Source organism: Anabrus simplex, chromosome 6, assembly GCF_040414725.1.
Source record: "Anabrus simplex isolate iqAnaSimp1 chromosome 6, ASM4041472v1, whole genome shotgun sequence".
In the NCBI taxonomy this organism is placed as follows: domain Eukaryota; kingdom Metazoa; phylum Arthropoda; class Insecta; order Orthoptera; family Tettigoniidae; genus Anabrus; species Anabrus simplex.
In genome coordinates, this window is record NC_090270.1 from 336757462 (window position 1) to 336783720 (window position 26259).

General features: G+C 39.7%; 1 protein-coding gene across 1 annotated transcript in view; it reads right to left on the reverse strand.

Annotated features, from left to right (window-relative positions):
- l(1)G0289 (lethal (1) G0289) overlaps positions 1–26259 on the reverse strand; it is a 264667-nt gene that overhangs the window by 64115 nt on the left and 174293 nt on the right. The window contains exons 2-3 of the mRNA XM_067148882.2: positions 21375–21955; positions 3024–3158 (exon numbers count right to left, since the gene is read on the reverse strand). Coding sequence (XP_067004983.2) covers positions 3024–3158; positions 21375–21955 — 716 coding nt within the window. The remainder of the gene's footprint in view (positions 1–3023; positions 3159–21374; positions 21956–26259) is intronic.

The following is a 26259-nucleotide window of genomic DNA, read 5'->3' on the forward strand; positions in this document are numbered from 1 at the left end:
GATAACATTTATGAGTGGAGATTATCTTCATCTTTATCATCACCACCATCGCCACCGCCACCATCAGCAATCAACCAGATTAAGCTCACCTAATCCAGACTCCGCAGATACCCACCGTGGGCCATTCTTGAAATGGTTTTCCATGGTTTTCTATCTCAGCTCCAGGCAACTGCTGGAGCGCTATATGCTTTAAAAGCCATCGCCACTTCCTTACCAAATTTCTACTCAAAAATCCTTTCCTTCTTCAACAAAACTATTACTGGTAATGTCAGTTCACACTCTCCCCCTACCCCCAAACCCTCAGAAATGTAAGTGTAGGATAAATTTCTGTTAAATACTGTCGACTTGAAAATGAGATGTTTTGAACGTGGATCTGTTATCGCAAGAGAACCCTTTTCTTGGTGGTGATTTCATCCCCTGACTGAAACATAAATTTATAACATCCGAGCGTCGGTCAAATTTTTCTCGCCGGTGGCGCAAAATGTCAGACTTCAACACTCTGGCTCCCAAGAAAGAACTACTTCACGAACTACTTCAAAATGTGTAGTTTTCCCACCAGAGCACTCTGCAACTGCTGAAGTAGTTTGTCCGCGAACAAGTTTCTTCCCATTCCCTTCCCACCAGAGCACTCTGCAACTGCTGAAGTAGTTTGTCCGCGAACAAGTTTCTTCCCATTCCCTTCACACTCGTGAAGCCCTACAGTTCGTGAAGTAGTTCTTGAGAGACGAGTAAACACTTCACATTGTCATAAAAGGAAAAGAAAGTTCCACCTGATCAATACTTTTTATTTACATGTAATGCAGATTATCACATGTCTAGGACTGGTTTCGACCTCTTAACAAGGTCATCCTCAGCTACATTAGAATCTCACCTTATGCCTCATAAAGATCTTTAGGACATACTCTATTATTTAACAATATTATTAAAAATATTTTTTATACTCTTGCTAAAAAAATTTAAAACATTACATCATAACTGAAACTGTGACAAAACAAGCTTATATCTTAATACACACATGCAATTGTAGCAGAATAAATTCATCTTTAAGCTTACCAAGTGTAAATGTTTACCATAGGCATTTGCCTATTCAGTTGAAATATGCCCCATTTTACAAATGTATAGTCATATTTGAGGGGAGCTTTGTTTATATTCGTGAATGTTATAGCAATGAGCTACCAGTAAAATATTACTAATTAACTAAAGTTGCATGTTGATAAAATGTTATATTACATGTTCACATTAAAATATTAAAGTATGATAATGTAATTAGTAGACTAAATTGAATGTTGACTTCAATAAAATTTTACATATTCACATTAAAATGTATGAAGTGTGACTAATGTACTTTGTCACACTGAAAGTCTAAAATAGCTGTTGGCCTTAGTTCTTGCATTATATTATGTTGCGTTATATTATGTTTGTTACAGTTTCAGTTATGATGTAATGTTTTAAAATTTTTTAGCAAGAGTATAAAAAGTATTTTAAATAATATTGTTACGTAATAGAGTATGTCCTAAAGATCTTTATGAGGCATAAGGTTAAAATGCAAGTAAGATTCTAATGTAGCTGAGGATGACCTTGTTAAGAGGTCGAAACCGGTCCTAGACATGTGATGATCTGCATTACATGTAAATAAAAAGTATTGATCAGGTGGAACTTTCTTTTCCTTTTATGATAATTGGTAACTATCAATACGGAAAAATGAAATTTATAAATCAAGATAAACACTTCACAGTTCGTGGGAGTGAAGTAGTTCCCGAGAACTAGTTAGTTCGTGAACTACCCATCACTAAACTATACCCAAGTTAGTGGTCACTTCATATATTGCACGATCGAGAGGTCCGTCTCAGTAGTCAGGTGGTAAGCATGCTAACCTTCGAACACAAGGGTCCCAAACTGGATTCCCACCTGGGTCAAGGAACTCTCTTCAGTCAGGGACTGGGGGCTTGTATGCATCTCATTGTTTATTTCAGCCTCCTCACAGCTCTCCACTGAAGGGTTAAGCTCCCGAACCAAAACTGGAATTGGCAAATAATCATTCATTAAGGAGTGGGATGGGGGCATTCAAAGCCTGCCTAGGGCATCATAAACCTTAAACGCGACCCTGTGTACTATCTGAGGAACCAGAGCAAAGTCATTGCAAAATGTAAAGTTTTCCTGCAGTTTGTTGCATTGCATATGCCGTTAACGCAAAAGATTATAATGTCTGCGACTATGAGCCACGGGGAAAAGCAAACATTATATATTAACACGCACATTCCAGGACACACAGGGCATGTACATATACTTCACAGATTACACCTAAAACAAAATCCAGCATAGTGATTTCTTCACACTACAAAAATTTCTCATGCTACAAATCTTTACAGTGGTCCAACTGCAGTCTGACATTCGGAAAAACTGAAAACGGTAATCCTCTGTAAAACTGTAAACACTCAAGAGAGGCGATTCATTTACTTGCCGACTTTCCTGTGTACTTCCTAAAATGTTACAACACACAGTTTTAGAATAAAGAAAAAAAGTTTAATTATTTCAGGATACACATGAAGTTTGTGTATCATTGTATTCAATTTTACAATCTGTTTAAAATTAAATTATTATTAGTTTTCTTTACTTCTTAAACAGACAGCAGATTTAATAAGGCAAATTTTTATTTGATTGATTTTGTGTGTTTACTTATAAAACCTTAAGTTACAAGTGACTGTATGGGAATTGTCATCCAGAAGGTAATTCTTATTTATCTGAATCATTATTTATATTTCTATAATAATAATGTATCTGCCATCAAAATACACAACATAAGGTACCTACATTATAACTTTTAAAAGCATTAATCATAAGATAACTAGTGACTTCCTTAAAATAAGTACCAGTAGTCTTTGTTTAAAATACAGTATATCTAATTAGATGTAGGCGCCCCACACACTCACTCACTCTCTCTCTCTCTCTCTCTCTATATATATATATATATATATATATATATATATATATATATTCCATAACTATTTGTGATAAATACTCACAGCTGCTCGTCGATGTGACTGTGACAATAGTTTACTGACTTGGGCATTTGAATTGTTTTCCATAGATACCCAATACATTTCACAAAGCTTCTTGTCATTGGAAATGCTGGTACTGTTGTAATACAAATGTTGGTCCTGCACAGAAATGACATAAAACATTAATTAAATTCAATATCAACAGAATACTAAAGCATGCAAGTCAAGGTACTCTTTTAATTTTGGAGTAAAAAAAAGAAAAGAAAAAGAAAACATGAAGCACCTCAAAAAAGAAACCCAAAATTTGCAACATGATTGGTGTTTTAAAGGGCCAAGCATTGAGGTTTATGGCACATTCTCAGGGTGATAATTTAATTGAGGCTGTTATAATTAGTATGTAGTGATTGACAAGTTACTTAGTCTTCCAATGAGACACAATTAAAGATTATACAGAGTTATTCATAAAAAAGATAACACTTTCAAATATTCAGCATATATTCATTTTTCAAGATAAAGCAATACAACAAACAGCAATTAACAGGGAAATCTCAAAGTCTTTTAAAAGTTCTGCAAATGAATGTATTTCCTGCTGTTGCTGATGGCGTTCGTTCTCAACATGGCGTCACCTATACAGAAAGCATTTGTTGTGACAGAGTTTGTTCTAATAAATTCAGTGACATTAGTGATAATATAAATATAAATTCAATATAATTTTATTGAATAGGTGGACAACGTAATTTTATTCTTGAAAGAATTTTACTTATTGTATCTTCAATACAGAACAAAATGAGGTTAGTTAATTTTTCAGATTCATAGAGCCCTGCATCCCAGAGAAACAGCCAAGCAAAGCTCACAGAAGGAAGAAGTGAAGGGAACTGCCTACTTGCCTTACATTCACAACACCACAGATCGAATTGCTAAGGTCCTCCGCAAACACAATATAAAAACCGTGTTTGACACTGCCACTAAAATTGCTCACAGTCTGAGTAAAACCAAGGACAAATTGTCCCCACTTTTACATACTGGGGTATATGAAATTCCCTGTACTTGCGGTAAGGTATACATCGGCCAAACATGCCGGTCCATTGGTACCCGTATCAAGAAACATGAACGTAATATTTGTCTCAACCAACCAGACAAATCGGCAATAGCTGAGCACGCTCTATCGTCGGGTCATGATGTCATGTTCCAAGATGTTCGAGCTCTTACCCACACTAGACACTACAGGTCCAGGATTATACGGGAAGCTGTGGAAATACGTAGAAATCCTAACAATTTCAACAGGGACACTGGCTATCAATTAAGTAATACCTGGTTGCCAGCCATTAAGAATTTATGTAGGTAGTTCCCTTCCCTGTCTCTTCACTATTGTTATTTCGTCTCAGTGTTTTCCAAATTCGTACGTTCCTCATCACCAGATGTTTCATTCCAGGCTTGTGTCAATGTCATACACCTGTCAATGTTACGTACATATGTTATGTGAACCTCTTAGACTGATTCTGATGGTTCGGTCAGCTTCCGCTTCGAACGCTAGCGCTGTGCCACATCCTGGGAGCCATCTGGTGGCGTATGAACATACCATTTCCACTTCCATTATAATGTCTAAATTTAAAGAGTCATTATTTAAGAAGCCTTTCTCGTGGACAGTCGAGATTTTCTTCTGATGACACAGAGCACATTTCTCTGCAAAGCGTAAAGAATTTCACCTTATTTTCTTGACACAGGATAAGCCCAAAAGCCTATACAGTATCGTGTCTATAAGAGGAATATTTACTTACCAACAATTCCTTACTACAGGGAGAAATACCAGCTAGAGGAAATCGATATAGTGGGTCTGATGATTGGAGCTAGAGGTACAATTCCCATTTTTGCCGCTAATTTCTGGAAACAGATGTCTCTGCCAGTTACAACGTTATGGGAGACTGCCATCATAGCCTTAAGGGGTTCACTGATAATTCTAAGAAATCATTGTTACAATTAGATTACCTTCAAAATTTCCCACGTATATCTATTTCTCTTCTAATAATAAATGTAAGAGTATAATTTGTCGCATGGCAGCCCCTTCATGAAGTATTTCATAAAATAAGAAAAATAAAAAACTAAAAAAATAGGTGCCCTAATAAACGGTAATAGTGGAGTTAGTAGCTAAGGCTACAGTGGGAGGCTTCACCAAACCTAGCCCAGGAATATTTGACTGTTTTAGATGTTCCTGATTTGGAGAGAAGACCCAATAGTATGATTTCCTTTTGTGGTTTGAGATCGTCTGCTTGTCCTTTGACCTCCTGAATCTTGCTGGAATCCTACAAGTTGATCTGCAGTGACGGCAAACATAATTGGCAGCCATACAAATTTTAGGGAGCAATGGCAGGATATGTATAGATACATGAAGGCAGAAACAGGTTCCAGGAAAGATATTCCAGGGATCATTAATGAACAAGGGGAGTGTATATGTGAGGACTTGCAGGAGGCAGAAGTATTCAGTCAGCAATATGTAAAGATTGTCAGATATAAAGGTAAAATCCAGATAGAGGAGGCAATTAATATTGGCAAATTACTGAAATTCACGTATGATGATAAAGACAGTTACAAAAAAATACAAAAATTGAAAACCAGAAAAGCTGCTGGGATTGATAAGAATTCTGGGGGATAAAAGCCCTGGCAAAATGGGCACTGGAGAATGGTTTCGAGATAAACATGAAGAAATCAGAACAGATGACATTCAGGAAAGGGGGAACAGCATCACTAAAGGACATGCTATTATTTAACAACGAAGAGATGGAAGTGGTTAATAAATTTAAATACCTAGGCATCACCCTGCAGACAATGGATTGATCATTCAGCTACCATGTAGAAGAAAGGACAACAACGGCTATTAAAAACGTATGTGGACTCAGGAACCTTCACCACTTATCGCTGAATACAGCTATGATGCTTTTCGACGCCACAATAACAACATATTAGTGTTGGCTACTGAATGTATGATTCGAAGCAGTGTATCGATTCATTCAAGTGTCCGAGTGAATCGATTCACAGGAACGGCGAGCTCACGGCACCTGATTCAGCTTACTCCCAACGGACAGTGCTGAGTGGCACACTCACTGGACGTTGACGGGGAGCCGAGCTTCCGCTGCAGCGAGACAGTGAATCATGGCACATCGAAAGAATCGTGAACGAGCGCGGCTCAGTGAGACACATGATACACACGGCTCCTTATCGGCTCACTGCACACGCGGAGAGCCGAGCTTCCGCTGCAGCGAGACAGTGAATCATGGCACATCGAAAGAATCGTGAACGAGCGCGGCTCAGTGAGACACATGATACACACGGCTCCTTATCGACTCACTGAACACGCGGAGAGCCGAGCTTCCGCTGCAGCGAGACATACAGTGAGCCATGGCACATCGAAAGAATCGTGAACGAGCGCGGCTCAGTGAGACACAAGATACACACGGCTCCTTATCGGCTCACTGCAGCGAGACATACAGTGAGCCATGCTACACTGAAACCTCCCGAAGGTATCACCACCTTGACGAAGGCAAAATATATTTTGCCGGGTGTTTATTGGAGGCTTGCGTGGTCAAATGATCCTTAGAGCTATACTGGCGGGAGCATCTGCTCCTGGTAGGGCCACCCAAGCCGGACAGGTCTAAGATGATGATCCAGACTAAGAGTGATACCCTGGTCCTCCAGGTTGGGGGTTGAGCGTAGGGTTAACTCCCCTACCTCGTAAAAAACCAACTGTTACGGATACCTTAAGAATGAATAATGCAGGACTGGAAAACTTGGTGACGAACCGGCGAGAAAAACGGCTAAAGAGAAGGAAAAAGGATATTATATTAGCAACGTGGAATGTTAAGACATTGAAGAGACCTGGCAAGTTGAAAGAATTAAGGAATGAAATGGATAAGTATGGAGTGAAAAAGTTAGGAGTTAAACGTTGGAGAAGAAAAGCTGAGGACCGAGATGAATGGAGGCAGGTGATAAAGGAGGCCAAGGACCTACAAGGACTGTAGCGCCGACCAGTAAGTAAGTAAGTGCTACACTGAAAGAATCGTATGCTATAATGGACTCTCGAGCTCAGCTCATTTGAAAATAATACCCACTTGCATTCACTGTCCTCTTCTTACAGGGAGGTTTAAATAATAGATGGATTTATTTGCAGTGTTAAAAAGGTAGTCGCAACATAATTCTGAAGTAGCTAGTAAGTAGGTAGGCTATTAGGTTATACTATTTATTAGTTTAATGAATCTTAGTATTATAACTTAGTTGACATTTGACAAAAACTCGACTCTAGCCTGCCCTATGACTACGAGTCATGCTCATGACCACTCAAAAGTACCTGTTTTATATTGGGAAGAACGGCTCAGTATTCTCTCAGTTCATATGTCACATCGTTGCACAAGACTTCAATCATATGTGGACAGACGCAATATCAGTATGTTGAATCAGAAAACCAGCGGGCTACTGTACATCTCAGGTAGCCTATACAAAATATGACTATTAAAAAAAAATCCTCAGCTGATAGAAAAATACTTTTTTTTAAAAAATGACTGAGCGAGTTGTCGTGCGGTTAATATCGCGTGGCTATGCGCTTGCATTCGAGGGATGGTGGGTTCGAATCCCACCGTCGGCAGCCGTTAAGATGGTTTTTCCGTAGTTTCCCCATTTTCACACCAGGAAATGCTGGGACTGTACCTTAATTCAGGTCATGGCTGCTACCTTCCTAATCCTAACCTTTCCCACCCTGCGTCACCGGAAACCTTCGATGTATTAGAGTAACTAGCGTTTTTTCTAAGAAAGGAGTTCATAGTATGAAGACCAGATGGCAGCTGCGAGCACTGAGCCGTGAATCTGATCACTGTATCGATTCAGTAACGTGAACGGAATCAAATGAATCGATTCAGTAAAATGAATCGAATGTCCCATCACTACAACATATGGCATAGAACTAATATGGGAAAATCTAATGTACAAGAACCTCGAAAGAACTGAAAGGCACACGAGGGTGAAACGCTGGCAACCAGGAATGAGTTAGCTGGAAAATTTGTATCCAATAACGGACCATTTATATTGGTATTATAAATTTACTCATTCAGGCAAATATTTCAGATTCCCTACGGGAATCAACATCTAGGCCTATATCATGTAATTTTACAGTACCGATGCAATGCAAGACAGATCATGGACAAACGCTAATGAAGAACAAAGACACACCATCACAAGACTAGCCATTCATGGCTACCGCCACAAGTTATGTAGCAATAAGAAATTCCATCTGCCAAAGGAGAATTGCATATGTTCACTCTGTGGAAAGTGCTGCAAAAAATACCATATTGTGTTGTGTTTAAAAAGGACCAAAAGCATCATGCAAATTGGTAAAGATTAATGAAAATTTTTATGTAATCTAGCAGTATATTGTATATGCTCTTTCAGGTGCCTTTCCTATTAATAAATTAAAGGCAATGGGTTTGGATACAGCGCCATATTTGAGAAATTTGTTTGATGACTGTTTGCATGAAGGAATGATACGAAATGAATGGCAAGTTGCAATAGTAGCCCTAGTGTACAAGGGGTAAACATAAAGCAGATAATTACAGGCCAGTGAACTTGGCTTTAGTTGTTTGTAAGCTCTAGGAAATAATTCTTTGTGATTACAGACATAAACATAATTACTAACTGGTTTTATAGAACACAGTTCGAGTTTAGGAAAGGTTATTCAAGTGAGGCTCAACTTGTAGGATTCCAGCAAGATATAGCAGATATTTTACATTCAGGAGGTCAAATGGACTGTATTGCTATTAACCTATCCAAGGCTTTTGATAGGGTAGATCATTGCAGATTACTGAAGAAAATGAGGGCTATTTGAATAGGCAGAAGAGTGGTTGAACGGGTGCCTAAATTTCCAGAAAACAGAACTCAGAGAATTAGAATAAGTGAAGCATTATTTGATCCTGTAATGAGGGAGATATACAGGAAAGAACAACATTAGGAAGAAAATTGCAGGAATGAGGGATGCTATACATGTTGACTCACATAGCGAACCTGAAATATTTTTCCCGAAAAAGTAAATTTATAATACCAATATAGTTGGTCCATTATTGGACATTATAAATTTTCCAGATAACTCATCTATATCATCTGATGGTCAGGCAGGCATCAATTTTATTTTACTGAAAAGGTGGACACCTTCAAACATTGTTTTGAATAAATATTATATGACAGCTCAATACGGACCAAGAAAATCAGATTTATAACATGTAATAAATGGTATGTTCTGATGTAATATGCTTACAATTTTGTATTTTATATTTTTTATTCCACCTTTTCAATACAATTAATTTTATGTTTTTAGAAATTCACTTGCTACAACTGTATTTTATAGGGAGATGGTTCGCTTGGTTTCAAGCATCCTCAGCTTTTGTAATCATCTCAAGGTTAAGATGTGTCATAGTTAATTTGATTTGACAAATTTGTGCTTAATTATAATTCTAAAATTAAGTAGTAAAATACATATGCATAGGAATTTGTGAACACATTGACAGTTTAATAATATTAAAGATAATACTAAAATTGGGATATTTGTTAATTCTAAAGACACTGACGTCCAAAACACAGTAATATCTTCATAATGATGAAAATTTGGCTAAAATTTAAGTTCAGTTTATTAAAAACAATTGTTTGACTGCTTGTGTTAGAATCTGAGTCGTAATATTTGTTAAAACTTATTGGTGTCTGAGGATTAAAATCTTGGATATGTTGGAATTCTGCATCAGGTATTAATTTTGAGGCATACTACTGTAATTTATTAGTTATGGACGGTAAAATGCTAAATTATGTAGTTTCGAACTAGTCTTGTTTTGATGACCAGATTTTACGTTGGCAGTAGTCCATTAATATGAAGGCTTAGTCAAAAGGGATGTCAATCCAGAAATCTTGAGGTGTTGATGTGATTTCTTATTTCACAATAGTTGATGATGATGCGTCCCTTTGACTGCTACTGCAAAACTTTGTGGTATTTGTTACATTACGGCGATTGTTATCCTGGAGTAGAACCATGAAGGATAACAGTCGCCGAAGCATATTATAGCAAATTTCAATACGGGTCTAAACATGAGATTAGTTACATGTAATGTTCCGATGTTCCGAAATGTCAGTGAAGAGAGGTCGTGGAATGACATTAGCAGACAAATAAGCTTGAGCAAAGTATGATGATAAAGTTGGATTTCAAGAGGAAAAATTGGAGCAAATATTCATTTATAGGACGAAAAGAAAGGGACTGGAATAATTTATTAGGAGCAAATGTTTGATAAATTTCCAAATTCTTTGAAAATATTTAAGTAAAGGCTAGTTAAACAATTTATAAGGAATCTGCACCTGGTCAACAGCCCCAATACAGATCATAGATTGATTGATTGATTGATTGATTGATTGATTGATTGATTGGAATGAAGCTATGAAGAGAATAATGGTAAATGTAAACTCTGACAGTGATGAGGAGGAGGAGGAGGAGGAGGAGGAGGAGGAGGAGGAGGAGGAGGAGGAGGAGGAGGAGGAGGAGGAGGAGGAGGAGGAGGAGGAGGAGGAGGAGGAGGAGGAGGAGGAGGAGGAGGAGGAGGAGGAGGAGGAGGAGGAGGAGGAGGAGGAGGAGGAGGAGGAGGAGGAGGAGGAGGAGGAGGAGGAGGAGGAGGAGGAGGAGGAGGAGGAGGAGGAGGAGGAGGAGGAGGAGGAGGAGGAGGAGGAGGAGGAGGAGGAGGAGGAGGAGGAGGAGGAGGAGGAGGAGGAGGAGGAGGAGGAGGAGGAGGAGGAGGAGGAGGAGGAGGAGGAGGAGGAGGAGGAGGAGGAGGAGGAGGAGGAGGAGGAGGAGGAGGAGGAGGAGGAGGAGGAGGAGGAGGAGGAGGAGGAGGAGGAGGAGGAGGAGGAGGAGGAGGAGGAGGAGGAGGAGGAGGAGGAGGAGGAGGAGGAGGAGGAGGAGGAGGAGGAGGAGGAGGAGGAGGAGGAGGAGGAGGAGGAGGAGGAGGAGGAGGAGGAGGAGGAGGAGGAGGAGGAGGAGGAGGAGGAGGAGGAGGAGGAGGAGGAGGAGGAGGAGGAGGAGGAGGAGGAGGAGGAGGAGGAGGAGGAGGAGGAGGAGGAGGAGGAGGAGGAGGAGGAGGAGGAGGAGGAGGAGGAGGAGGAGGTAATATTTGATATGCTTGCTATTGCTTGAATCAGAATTATGATATGCACTTAAGGTAACAAAGTCCGACTCGTTGGCTGAACGGTCAGCGTACTGGCCTTCGGTTCAGAGGGCACCGGGTTCGATTCCCGGCCGGGCCGGGGATTTTAACCTTAATTGGTTAATTCCAATGGCACGGGGGCTGGGTGTATGTGTTGTCTTCATCATCATTTCATCCTCATCACGACGCGCAGGTCACCTACGGGTGTCAAATAGAAAGACCTGCACCTGGCGAGTCGAACCCGTTCTGGGATATCCCGGCACTAAAAGCCATACGACATTTCACATTTCAAGGTAACAAAGTTTACTTTTTTTAACCTAATTCTGATGTATTTATTTATTTATTTTATTTTTTTAGCCAACATAGGACTACTTAGTCAGGTTCATGGAGGTTTTTCTTCTTTTTGTCAGCCCAATACTGTGTCATCCTTTCTGAATGTAATTTTCTTTCTGCTTCTGGGATCACTCTTCCTATTCCCTACTTGTTGATTTTTGTCTGTAGTCTAGTGTGTTTATCTTTCAATAAGTTGAGTGCATTTGTTTTGTATTTTAAATCTTCTATTGTAATATGCAACTCTCTCATGTCTTCTTTAAGTTCTGTGATCCATCTAATATCATTCTTACTCTTACTCTTCCATAATTTTTCTATTATTTTTCTACTGATTCTATTTTCTGGTGACCATATTAGATGGCCTAAGAATGATATTTGTTTCTTTTTCATTGTGCTAGTCATAGGTTCTATTTCTTTATAAACAGTCTCATTGGAAGCTTGGCTCCAAGTAGCCTACGCAGTGGCCTCCACGGTATGCACCTAATAAGAATTAGGGCCTATATCTAAAAATTATTTATTTCTTAAATCATTCACAGTAAGTAAGAGAAATGGGTAAGGAAAAGCTGCAGTCAATGAATACATGCATGAAGGTACATTTGAAAAAAAATATAAAAATTAGAATAGGAACGAATGGGAATGTTATACACTCACATTTATTTTTCACCGCTTACGTGCGTTACTATGCAACAGTATTGCAGCAAACTGGGTACGAGTAGATTGGAACTGCCACAAAACAGTCGCTCACTTTTTTATTTTTCAGTTTGACTTATTTGTGACTTGAAACAATGGTAACAGCATATTCTCATAGTAGTATTATTATATAGATCGCCGTGACACTGTGTTTGCAGCATATTACACTGAGTTTAGTGTTATACTGAGCTTTTTAATTTGCAGACTAGATTATTATTTATTTCATTCGTTAAGTTCATCTATGGAGCACGTTTACACAATCCACCACATCTTCTATCTCTGAAACTTACTACCTTTTCCTTGCACTGCTTCCAGATGTTTTTAAGTCTTTGACTTCTCCTTTGTCGCTTTTCAACCAACATATTGTGCGACTTGACGAGTTTCTTCGGTGCATCCCTCATTAATACCAATATAGATGGTCTGTTATTGGACATAATACATTTTCAAGCTAACTCATTCCTGGGGCCAGCGTTTCACCCCAGTGTGCTAAGTTGGGCTCAACAGTTGGTAAATAGCACACCTTCCAAGACGCATGGCTAGTGGATACCGTGGAGGCTACTGCGTAGACTACCTGGAGCCACCAACAGTGCCAATGCACTATGAGAGACTTTGCCTCATTACCAAAAATTGATGCCTGCCTGGCCATCAGATGATCTACGAGGATTGGGGCAAAAGTCATGGCAACTATTATTTTTTTCTTGTATATATGTGAACAGATCACAAACGTATATGTGTCGTGTGGAAGTTCTGCAGGCATAGTGTGTATGCAGAACAACAGATGGCTCCATGATAGCTGGTAGTAGTGCAGCAAGGGCTGTGAAATCAGTAGGCGAGTGTCGTGCGAGATGGAAGTAACCCGTGTTGAGCAGCGCGCTTACATCAAGATAGCCATTCTCCGAGGGAGAAATGCGATGGAATGTCACAGTGAATTAGTGGAAGCCCTTGGGAATAATGACCTACCATACCGTACAGTAGCACGATGGGTAGGAAAGTTTCAGCAAGGACGTGTGTCAACCAGTGATGAGCAACGTTCGGGATGACCTGTCAGTGTGCAGACCGACGCGGCACGTGCCGTCATCGAGCAGCTCCTGGATGAAGACAGACGATGAACGCTACTGGAGTTAGAGAGGGTAAGTGGCATCGAGAAACGCACTGTCCACAGGATATTGCATAATGAGCTGCAACTGCGCAAAATCGCATCACGGTGGGTACCGCATGCACTGACGGAATTTCAAAGGTGGGTGCGCTATGCAATATGCTCCGACCACCTTGCATGGTGGCAACAGGGCGGCGATCAATTCTTGTCACGAATAATCGTCATCGATGAATTTTGGGCCAGGGCATACGAACCAGAACTGAAACGTCAGTCCGCGGAGTGGCGACATGCTGGATCACCAAGGAGGCAGAAGGTCCGTCAGAATCCTTCCCCAGTCAAATTGATGGTGATCGTCGCGTATGACGTCAGGGGTGTCATTGTTTACCACTTTGTTCCACATGGCCGAACAGTGACCGCACAGTACTACAGACACTTCCTGGTATGACAGGTACGATGTGGTGTTCGGGAGAAATGTCCAGATCTTGTGGACAGATCAATAATCCTGCACGACAATGCAACCACATAAAGGAGAGTGTGTAGGGCAGCTACTGCGACGTTGGGGATGGGAAGAATTGGAGCACCCACTGTACTCTCCCGACATTTCGCCCTGTGACTTTGATCTCATTTGAAAGATTAAGGAACCACCACATGGTAGGCGGTTTGCAACACGAGAGGACATTGCTAATGCTGTGCGCGAACAGGTGACCCGATTCACACATGATGCGGCAAATGCTGAGGCAGATTGTATTCAGCGCCTCCCACATCGTTAGCAGCGTGTGGTGTCAGTAGCAGGGGACTACTTTGAGGGTCTTTAGGCCCAGGTTTGTCGTGTCAAATTTATGTGTACTGTGTTGTCATTCTTTTGCACCAGGAAGGCCACATTGCCTTGTATACTACTGTAATATATTAGTGTGTTATGATATTTCAGTGTTATTCATTGTCCACACATGTAGTTAACACCTTGTCCTTTCGTCTGTATAAGTCACATTTACCAACCGGACTGGTATCTTCAAGAAAAAAAATAGTTGCCATGACTTTTGCCCTAACCTTCATAGATGCCGATTCCCACAGGGAACCTCAAATATTTGTCCCGAATGAGTAAATTTATAATACCAATTTAGTTGGTCCGTTATTAGACATTATAAATTTTCCAGTTAACTCATTCCTGGTTGCCAGCGTTTCGCCCCAGTAAGCCTGGGGTACGTGCTTCTTGCCCGGTGGAAGCAAGAAAACTGAAATTTAAGCCTTACAAAGTCACAGAAGGGCAAAATTTAAGCCCATGAAATCCAGCTGCAAGAAAACATTTTGCAATTAGTTTATTTAGTCTGTAAACAGTGGTGAAATGAATCCTGAATTATCATATTCTGTGTTGAGGTATGATTTTATTTGCATGGAGATTAAACCTGCAAAATAACCAGTATTAGGTAAGTCATAACCAAAGAAGAATAATTCATTAAACATGACCTATAGGAACTAAAAGAATTATAGGACCATTTTTTTTACAACAACATGACTGAAACAGAATTAATACTGAACAAGATTTTCCTGAACTGACAGAACAGGAAAGGTCTCTCAGATATTTCCAGCAAGACGGGGCTACAGCACTGTCGTGTACCGACCTCCCACGGACTCGAACCGGCGGACTGCCAGGTGGAAGGCAGCCGGGATTCGCAGCCGAGTCTAGAGCTCAAGGTGTCAGAGGAGATTAATTAGTGTTAGAATAATGATAGTCATCGACATGAGACACCTTGTAGTACTTGAGTAACTGTATAATAAGTATAATAATTATAGTTAGATTTAATAATTGGAAAGCAGAAGGAAGCCTTCAGCTAAGTATTGGAGAGCGGTTTGTGAAACGCGCTAGCTTACGAAAGACTTGTTGATCACAACAAGTTATTTACTGTGTATCGACAAACAGAGGTAGTATGTCGGCGAGCCAGGCGGCCGCCGAAACCGACAAAGAAATAAAGCCCAGTGCAAGGCCATTCAGGGTCAGTACAGATGCACTAGGGAAACAAGGAAAGATGAGGACAAAAGTAAGACAGAAGACAGTAGTGCCTAGGTAGCAGCACTTACTGTGACAACTATTGAGAATAGCCACTTGAGGGCACTAGTGACTGGATGATCAGTTTAGCAATGCCCGTAAGACCCAAGGAGGTAGGGATAGAACTTTGAGTTCAGGAGCGGAGATATAACCCCTGGCCAAGATGGCACGGGGCCTTCTTCCAGCGAGTAGTTCGTACTTGTCAGAACGAGATTCTTTTAGGGCATAGCCCAAGTGCCGTAGGGCAAGATTAAGATAGACGCGTAGTAGAACAGTAGGCGCGTGGACCAAGCTCGCTCTCTCTATAGATCATTACATTCAGACTTGTAAATATACTGTACATAGTAGTTTTAGTGTCCTCAGCAATAAAGGACAGGGAAACCATTTCATCTTTTATTTCGGGAGTTGCGGGACGAGTCATACCTACAAATTACCTTCCTACACTCCGCTCGGCAGGTCAGGTAATACTTCAACATCCAACGGCCTGGTGACCAACCTACGAGATCGTCTCACAGGACAGGTAGGTCACGACAGCACATACCGCTTGCAATTCAATTAATGCAGTGCGTAATGTTTTCGGGGACAGAATAACTTAAGAGTGTAACCCATAAACCTGCTGTGCGCCATTTTTAAAAAATGTGCCATTACCAATTTACCCAAGACATGGCTATGTGCCACTGTAGTTAATTTAGTTCATATATTCGTAACAAGTAAAACTTGGCAGATTTTACTTGTTCCAAAATTTGTACACTCTGATATGTTTTATAAGCGACAGTTATAGTCTTATAATTTTTTTGTCCATGTGTGTGATTTTAACAAAGCCTATAGTGCACTGACATGAACTTACTGCAGGCCGGGGAGGAAAGGAGTTAGTGTCCTGTCTTCTTCACGTACTACATAGTACTGACTTACAAACACACTTGATATCATGCAGTGACAATTGCGCAGCGTAGAATAAAAGCAGGATAATTATCTTCCTTTTTGTTTATCTTGTGCCACTTTGAGTCTTTGACATCAGTGAACAACAGTTCTTAGTTTTCAGCCATAGCTACTTGCTGTGCAATAAGGACTTCGCTCTGAGTAAGAAGAAGAGGCTGTGCAAGGCATTTGTACCTGAAGACCTACATGATATTATAAGATGTGCTACATAAGCCAACAAATTTGAAGTCGTCGACTTAACTGAACAAAACGTGTTCAATATTCAGTCTGCTGCCAATTCCTTGATAACAATGAAACATTTGCAGATCTCAAAGGTAACAAAGTTACGCTTCTCAGCAAGGAATCCTGGAGTCATAAAAGTGAAATATACCTTCAGCAAATTGGAAACTTGGAAAAATGTTTTATTCTAAAAAGGGAGTGAAGGTTTCATTCTGACATGAGAAATGTAATATTCAATGGAATTGAAGGGCAAAGAGTACTTAGCAAAGAAGACTTTTTACCAATGATACCATATTTGGATGAAAAATACAGACCATTCTATGAGAACTTGTGTCATACTAATATGGACTGATTTGTCTTGGAGTTTCTTTCAAATAGCCTACCTTTGTGAGTAAAAGAGTATAGACACTTAGCTATATTCAGTATTTCTGACTAACAATTCATACAACTTATATTTAATTAATTATATTCCATGTCATATAACAGTCTGGCTACAACTTTCCTCCTATTTAGTGTACACTATATTCAATAAAATTTAAAATATGAACTCCTCAGGTACATTTTTTAAAAGATTTTATTTTATGAAATACTTCCTCTCATGCAAAGGCTGCCTTGCGACAAAGTATACTTTTACATTTATTTTTAGAAGATAAATAGATATACTGTACTTGAGAAATGTTGAAGGTAACCTAACTGTAACTGATTTCTTAGAATTATCAGTGAGCCCCTTAAGGCTACGATGGCAATCTCCCGTAACGCTGCAACTGGCAGAGACATCTTTTTTCTAGAAATTAGCGGCAAAAGCGGGAATCGTTCTCCTTGCTCCAATCATCAGACCTACTATGTCGATTTCCTCTATCTGGTATTTCTCCCTGTAGTAAGGAATTGTTGGTAAGTAAATATTCCTTTTCTCTAGGTTAACATCTGAGGTCTGCGACTTATGGCTTTCAAAGCGAATTGTGGGGTCGATGATGTAACCTCTCTTCTTATTCTTGTCAATCCTTCTGTGGCTTCCGTTGTCCGCTAAGCCATGAACCTCTTCAAATACCTGGAAACCATGGTCTTTTAGCGTTGCCGCAATTAACGAGCGAATGTTATGATGACGCATATTCCTTAAATGTACACCATGAGGACAAGATCCCAGAACATGCGCAAGAGTTTCAATCTCCTTGAGGCAGCGCCTACAAAGGGAATCGTTCTGAGATCTTCCTGGTACCAATCTAACTGCTGAAATGTTTGCTGTCATCTTAATTGCTTCACGCTATTCACTACATGATAAGCCTTGATGGTCTCAAATCCAGGAGTTGGCAGGAGTGTATTCATTGTACAAACATACACCTCTTCCTTTCTGCTGCAAGTTACGCCACCCACTGAATGACCTTTCTCTCAGTACTCTTCTCACTTTCCTGGCATCTGTTATTTCTAGGCGTGGATGTAGCAAATTGTCAGATGGAGGGACATTGAGGGATCGTAGTGAGAGAGTTACTTCTTTCAGATTTCTTGTAGCACGGATGTATTTGTCACCTGAGCTTAATAGTACCTTACAGTTGTTAATGTGCTAAAGATGAGCTTCCCAAGTGGCGCAGAAGAGTCCCAACCCCTTATATTTTTTCTCAGTGTAGACCATTCCATTACGAATGTCTGCAGGTATTTGAAGAATTTCCTTAAGAGCACTTCAAATTAGTATGTCTGTATCAGCAAGGAACTTTTTTGGAATCTTCTCTGGCTTGATAGTTTGGAATGGGTATATGAGAGATGGGCATGTAACTGTGTTTATTACTTTAAATTTCTGGTCAGCCTGTAATAGTGGAGAAGAAACCAATTTCTCCATTTTATTCCGTAATTTTTTAAGCTCCTGTGTAGGTTGAAAAATTATTTCATTTGAAAAGTTAACTCCCAGATAGCAGATTGTTTCCCCACGTCGCAAACTCGATATATCATAGTTCTTAAATTCAGCTGGGTCTTCGATTAACTTTCCGCGTTCAATGCAGATTGCCATAGATTTCACTGGGTTGATATAAAGCCCTATTTCATGAAATCTCCTTGTGACTATATTCAAGAGCTCAAGTGCTGCTGTTCGACTATTTCCTCTGACAACCAAGTCATCAGCGAAACCCATGATCGTTAAAGGTGGGAGATGTGGTACTAAAGAAAATCCATAGTGGCTTGTGAGAGTCTTCAGTTAGTTCGTTTAAAATATGATCTGTCGCTAGATTGTAGAGACAGGGAGAAAGATGTGATCCCTGCATAACACCCCTTTTTAGGCTTAAGGTGGCTGTCTTTCCAGTTACAGTTTCTATTTTTGTAGAGTTTCCTGTCTGGAGATTAACTAATTAGTTCCTTTAATTTCTCAGGTATTCCTGATGTCCTCAAGGCCTCATGTAAATGAAGGTGCCCAATGTTGTCAAATGCCTTTCTGACGTCTAGAAAAATCACTGTTAGATCAGTTTTGTTCAGTTTCGCTAAATTTAAAACCGAATCGAGTGTACAAGTATTGATATGTGTACCGGCTCAAGATATAAATCCCCGTTGTTGTGGATTAAAAGCAACGTATTCTCTCAGGCGTTTATCAACAGCTAGCTCAATTACTCTTCTAACAACAGAAAATATTGTGATTGGCCTCCAGTTTGCAATGTCATCAGAGGCACCTCCCTTGTGTATAAGAACGGTTCCTGCCTTTCTAAAACACGGTGGTACCTGACCGGTTTGAAGCATACGAGTGGCTATTGTGGCAATTATCTCAGAAGCGATGTCACTTTTAATAGCTCTAATGATGACGTAATCAGGTCCAGGTGAAGTGTCCACCGCAATTCTACTTGTTGCAAACTGTATTTCATCTTTAGATATAACATCATTAAACGTGTCATTGTAAACCGTTTGTGTAGCTTCACTCACTTTTGGGAGATAATTTTCTCTCACTAAATTATTTTCATGTTCTAATATTTCATGGAAATAGCCATATACATGTTGAGAATTAATCAGACATCTTTCATTGTTTTCATGAAGGACAGTTCTAACTGCTTTCCTACGTTGATTGTGGAACTGAAATTGAGTTAACTGATATAAATATTTACTTAGTCTTTTTTCTCTATCCCTATTAGCGGACCTTTGCAGATTTGAACTTTGTTTATATCCTTTTTTCGTATTAACATAAGATTTCCTTTTACACGCCTTGTAAAATTTCCTTGCTGGGTGTTTAGGCCCAGGCAAAAAATCAATTGCAGTGGACAAAAACTTTAGAAAGTCTTCTACAAATAAGAAAAATTCAGAATCATTGATGTCACCATGTAGCCTTTCCCTCCATATCACCATTTGCTCTTGGTAGTACGAGTTATGTGTGTTTTATTGTTTTATTTCTTTTCTAGATTCATGCCCTTGTTCTACAGATGTTCCTAAATTTATTTCAGTATTTACTTGGTGGTTCGATTCCCCAGCTGTCCGTCTATTCACTAGCCGTGTCCGGTGCTCATTCGGATGTGCTTTCGAGATATGAATATTGACCCCCCCCCCCCCCCGAATGGACTTAAACAGTTGCCCGCAATGGTTACACACAGGCTGAAAGGAATTACTTTTGTCATTAGCTGAAACATTACTTCTGTTTGAATCATCCATCTCAATGCGTGATGTGTCAGCAGAGGTATATAGTCTTCGGTTAACCTTACTTACGTGATCACCAGCTGATCATTGAAGTGCTATGGTAACTAAGCACTATAAGTAAATAAACAAATATGGCTTCCCAGACTGAAGTATACACATTCAATTTGAAAAGATTATATCAAAAAAATATACTGACAAAAACACAGATAACATAGTATCGTATAAAAATCAATATAAATAATCACAATCCTATTATGCTGTAGAATACATCACTTAGCAAGTTTTTGGGTTACACTCTCCAATCAGTGAAGGTTTATAGCCATCTCGCTCTCTTGTGACTTCTATTTGTGGAGTACAGTAGTTTGAGAGATACTGTATAGAAGTAATCTCTGCACCATAAAATAAACTATTTGCAGTGAAATTTTGAAGTTTCATAATGCTAAATTATAGAGTGTGAACCAGAATATCATTAACCTACATGTTACAACGCTTGTCTACTGGCTGAGGGAGAGTATTTTCAATGCTTATTATAAGGGAGTAAGTTTTTTTAACCCATTCAATGAATTCGACGAGTTTTGTATGGATGAACAGGAACAGTGTGACTGTGACCATGCTCTCATTTACAGATACACGGCATGCAGGAAAGACTGTAACCCTTGTGGGCCTCACCTTGTACAGTGCCTTAGAAATTACTATGCACTGTGAGAAGTGCAGCTGTGATCCGAGTGCACAAATCGGGCAGCAGTAATCTCTGCTCAGGGTCAGGGGCGAGCAGACAGCTCAAGAGATTGCAAAACACTGGATTTTCAAGCTTTCTTCCCTAGTTGAATATCCAGTGCTTGATTTGAATAACGTCACATCTCTTTGATCCTATGTCCTCAAACAGGCAATCTCATACTAATTCTTTTGCAATATTTCACTCAAATAAAATCATTTAACTGGGCAGAATTAAGACATGCATGGAAGAAAACTTACAAGAAATATTTAAAGATCAAAATACAATTTACAAAAAAAGAGAGGCAGGCTTGAGTAACTCAGGCCTCCTGAGCCCAACTTGGCAAATTCAATCCTGGCTCAGTCTGGTGGTATTTGAAGGTGTTCAAGTATGACAGTGTCATGTCGGTAGACTTACTGGCACGTAAAAGAACGACTGTGGGACAAAATTCTGGCAAATCCAAAAACATAAAAGTATAGTTAGTGGGACATAAAACCAGTATTACAAAGAAATATGTAAGGTCTGCACTTACCACTTGCTGATTTGTGATATTATGTTGCATAAGAGTTTTATTTGACAAATGATCTTCAGGAAACTTTGTAATTGTGATATCTTCAAATGCAATGGTGGAGTTTGGTTTGCTTGCACTCGGCAATACATCTGATACGTTTTGAGTTGCATTAACAGGATGTTGCAGCAATGGAATCTGATTGGGGGATTTTGACACTGGAGGATACTGAGTAGCATTTTTAGGCTGGGAAGTTCTGTTATCATCGGAAGCACTGTTATTACTTTTGGTGACATTATCACCTCTTACTGCTGCAACATAATTGCCACCAGTCTTGGGTTCACTTGTACTAACTGAGGTAGAAGACAATGACACAGATGTTGCATCGGAAGTCTTAGATACTGATGAATTTTCTAATTGTGGGGCTCCTTTCCCAGGTTGTACATCAGAAGAAACATTAATTGTCTCTTCAGGATCAGACTGCGGGTCACTTGCATCTTCAGCTAAATATCGTCTCTTACGCTGCAGTAATGATCCTTCTAAGGTACGGATTACTACCTCGGTTTGCTCCGAGTCACCATGAAGAGATGGGTATTCAACCAGACCTGCAGCAAAGAGATATTCACATTAGAACAAATTTCAAATGTATTCAGTTAATTTTTATTATTCTGTGTAATTGATATAACCTTGAACATTATTAAAAAGGGTTAGGAGATTTTATCACATGCAGGGCTTGATTAATTTTAATGCTTTAATTTCAAAATGGATCGAGTCACAGTAGCACACACATAGGGGAGTAATGTTGGATAACAAGATAATGATATTTTGGTTCTCAGTTGTTCGAGTGTACATTCTAAACACTAAATATATCATCATTTACGTATTTGGTGTAGGTTACTATCAGGAAGGATTTTATTTATTACATCAGGACCAGTTTCGACCCTTGTATTGCGGTCATCCTCAGCCTTAAATTATAAACGGAAAAGAACATTGAATGTAACTTGAAAACACCAACACCTAATATAACACTATTGGCATGTCTTGAAACACTGATAAAATTTATTGAGGTTACAAATGAGACCATTAAAATTGATGTCACTTGCACTTTTGTGTCACTTTCTTTTTAAAAAATTTTAGTCTTCATATAAAACAGTACATTGTTATGTCTTTTTGGTGTCGCTTTTATCTTGAATTATTGTTGGAGTTAAAAAGATAGTCTATATGTGACAGATGTCTTTGGTCTTCAGATTTGACTATTGCTAAGAGTATGTAAACTTTCTTTTTTTTTGGTGGTATTTATAAGGACACATTCACAGTATGAATCTGTGACCTTCTGATCTGGTGGAGTGATCTTTCAAATTATTCCATATAAAATGAATGTTTATAAAATAAAAGGAAAGGAAATGCAAGCTAAAAGCTACACCAAAAGGACATCATACCAATGAACTGTTTTATATGAAGACTATGATCTTTTTTTTAAAAAAAGTGACACAAAAGTGTTGGACATATGTGCAAGTGACATCAATTTTAATGGTCTCATTTGTAACCTTAATAAATTTTATCAATGTTTGAAGACATGCCAATAGTGTTATATTAGGTGTTGGTGTTTTCAAATTACATTTAATGTTCTTTTCCATTTATAATTTAAGCCTGAACATGACCCCAATACAAGGGTCAAAACTAGTCCCGATGTAATAAATAATTTTAACATATTACATACAATATTGAATAGGCGGACCTTCTCATCCTTGTTGATAGTGATAAATCATCAATACAGACCAAAATGAACTTCATTACATATGATTTCAAATGATTTGATGTAATGGTTCATGGTGTGCATTAATGTAGTCACATCCTAGTTAGTGAACCATGGGCAACGGTTAAGTGGCCTAGTAAGTGGTCCTGAGAGTCGGGATACCAGTTGCTACAGAATGGGAGTGGGCATCTCAGACATATTCTGGGTCATGGCCCTCATTGTGCTCAGGCAGCTAGGACTATACAATCCACCGGTGGTCCCTAACCCGTTAGAGGAGAGATCTTTACTGGGGCTATGTGTAAGTACGGTAGCATCTTGCTTCATGAATTTACCGAGCACAGAACATTTTAAGCAAGCCTTGGACCTATGGGAGTAATGGAGTCCCACTCCTATCTAACAGGCGAGGGACTCCTTGGAAACAACTTGGCGAACGAAATGGAATTTGATGGGGAGCTATCAATATTAATGGGGCTAATGGAAGAAAGAAAATCTAACTGGCTGAGTCGGCAAAGAGGATGTATCTGGATGTGCTAGGGCTGTTCATCAGGAATAACACTGCATGCAACATAGTTTCTGTTAGGCACGTAAATGAGCGAATGATGTGGTTAGATTTGGCAGTTGGAAGAATTAGGAGAACTGTCTCTGTATATTCACCATGTGAGGGTGCAGATAAGGAATGAAGTTGATAAGTTTTATGAAGCATTGAGTGACATTGTAGTCAGGGTCAATAGCAAGGAGAGGATAGTGCTAATGGGCAATATCAATGCAAGAGTTGGAAATAGAACTGAAGGACACGAAAGGGTGATAGATAAATGTGGGAAGATATGGAAGCTAATGGGAAGCATTTGCTGGACTTCAGTGCTAGTATGGGTTTAGCAGTTATGAATACATTCTTCAAGCATAAGGCTATTCTAATACCAATATAAATGGTCTGTTATTGAACATTATAAATTTTCCAGCTACCTCATTCCTGGTTGCCAGTGTTTCGCCTCAGTGTGCTAAGTTGGGCACTGCCGGTGGCTCCAAGTAGCCTATGCAGTGGCCTCCATGGTATGCACTTGGTGGGTGTGCTATTTACCAACTGATGAGCTCAACTTAGCATACTGGGGCAACCAGGAATGAGTTAGCTGGAAAATTTATAATGTCCAATAATGGACCATTTATATTGGTATAAATTTACTCATTTGGGACAAATATTTGAGGCTCCCTACGGGAATCAACATCTATATCATAAGGCTATTCACCGCTACATATGGGAGGCTAGGGGTACTAGATGCACAAGAGACTTATCTTAACAGACTTCGCATTCAGGAAGTCTTATCAGGAATGTACAGGTTTTTGAGGGATTTTTCGATGATACAGACCACTATCTGATATGTAGTGAACTAAGTATCTCTAGGCCTAGGACAGAGAAAGTGATATCTGTCTGCAAGCGAATAAGGGTAGAAAATCTCCAGGACAAGGAAATTAGAAGTACGTGGATACGATTAGTGAGAAGCATCGAAGAGTGGACAGTAAACAGATTCAGAATATAGAAAGAGAACGGATGGCATACAGGTATGCTGTAGTAGAAACAGCAAGGGAATGCCTAGGAACAATTGTGTGTAAAGATGGGAAAAAGGAACATCTTGGTGGAACGATGAAGTGAGAGCAGCTTGTAAACGTAAAAAGAAGGCTTCTCAGAAATGGCTCAAAAAAGGGCCGAGGCCGACAGGGAATTGTACGTAGATGAAAGAAACAGAGCGAAACAAACAATTGTTTAATCCAAAAAAAAAAAAAAAGTCATGGGAAGATTTTGGTAATAACCTGGAAAGGCTAGGTCAAGCAGCAGGGAAACCTTTCTGGGCAGTAATAAAGAATCTTACGGAAGGAAAAAGGAAATGAACAGCGTTTTGGGTAATTCACGTGAACTCATAATAGATCCTAGGGAATCACCGAACAGGTCATGGGAATATTTTGAAAAGCTTCTCAACGTAAAAGGAAATCTTCCTGGTGGTGACGCGAACAATCAAGTTTATAGGGAGGAGGAAAATGATGTTGGCAAAATTAAGCTTGAGGAAGTGGAAAGGGTGGTAATTAAACTCCATTATCATAAAGCAGTAGGAACAGATGAAATTTGACCTGAAATGGTGAAGTATAGTGAGAAGGCAGGGATGAAATGGCTTCATAGCATGGGGTGTTGGTTAAGTACCTTCAGATTGGACAAAAGCAGTAATTGCACCTATCTAAAAGCAAGGGAACAGGAAGGATTGCAACAACTAATGGGGTATCTCATTGATACCAGGCAAAGTATTTACTGGCATCTTAGAACGAATGGTGCGATAAGTGGTTGAGAGGAAGTTGGATGAAAACCAATATGGTTTCAGACCACAGAGGTGCTGTCAGGATCAGATTTTCAGTATGTGCCAGGCAATTGGAAAATGTTACAAGAGGAATAGACAGTTGTGTTTATGTTTCATAGATGAAGAGAAAGCATATGACAGCGTACCGAGGGAAAAGATGTTCGCCATACTGGGGGACTATGGAATTAAGGGTAGATTATTAAAATCAATGAAAGGCGTTTATGTTGACAATTGGGCTGCAGTGAGAATTGATTGTAGAATGAGTTCTTGGTTCAGGGTACTTACAGGGGTTAGACAAGGCTATAATCTTTCACCTTCAAGGCTGTAATCTTTCACCTTTGCTGTTAATAGTTTACATGGATCATCTGCTGAAAGGTATAATGTGGCAGGGAGGGATTCAGTTAGGTGGAAATGTAGTAAGCAGTCTGCCCCATGCTGACGACTCTGTCTTAATGGCAGATTGTGCCGAAAGCCTGCAGTCTAATATCTTGGCACCGAGCTCGATAGCTGCAGTTGCTTAAGTGCAGTTAGTATCCAGTATTTGGGAGATCGTGGGTACGAACCCCACTGCCTGCAGCCCTGAAGATGGTTTTCCGTGGTTTCCCATTTTCACACCAGGCAAATGCTGGGGCTGTACCTTAAGGCCACTGCCGCTTCCTTCCCACTCCTAGCCCCTTCCTGCCTCACCGCCGCCGTAAGACCCATCTGTGCCAGTGCGACGTAAAGCAAATAACAAAAAAATATATATATGTCTTGGAACTTGAAAATAGGTGGAATGAGTATGGTATGAAAATTAATCTTTTTAAGACTA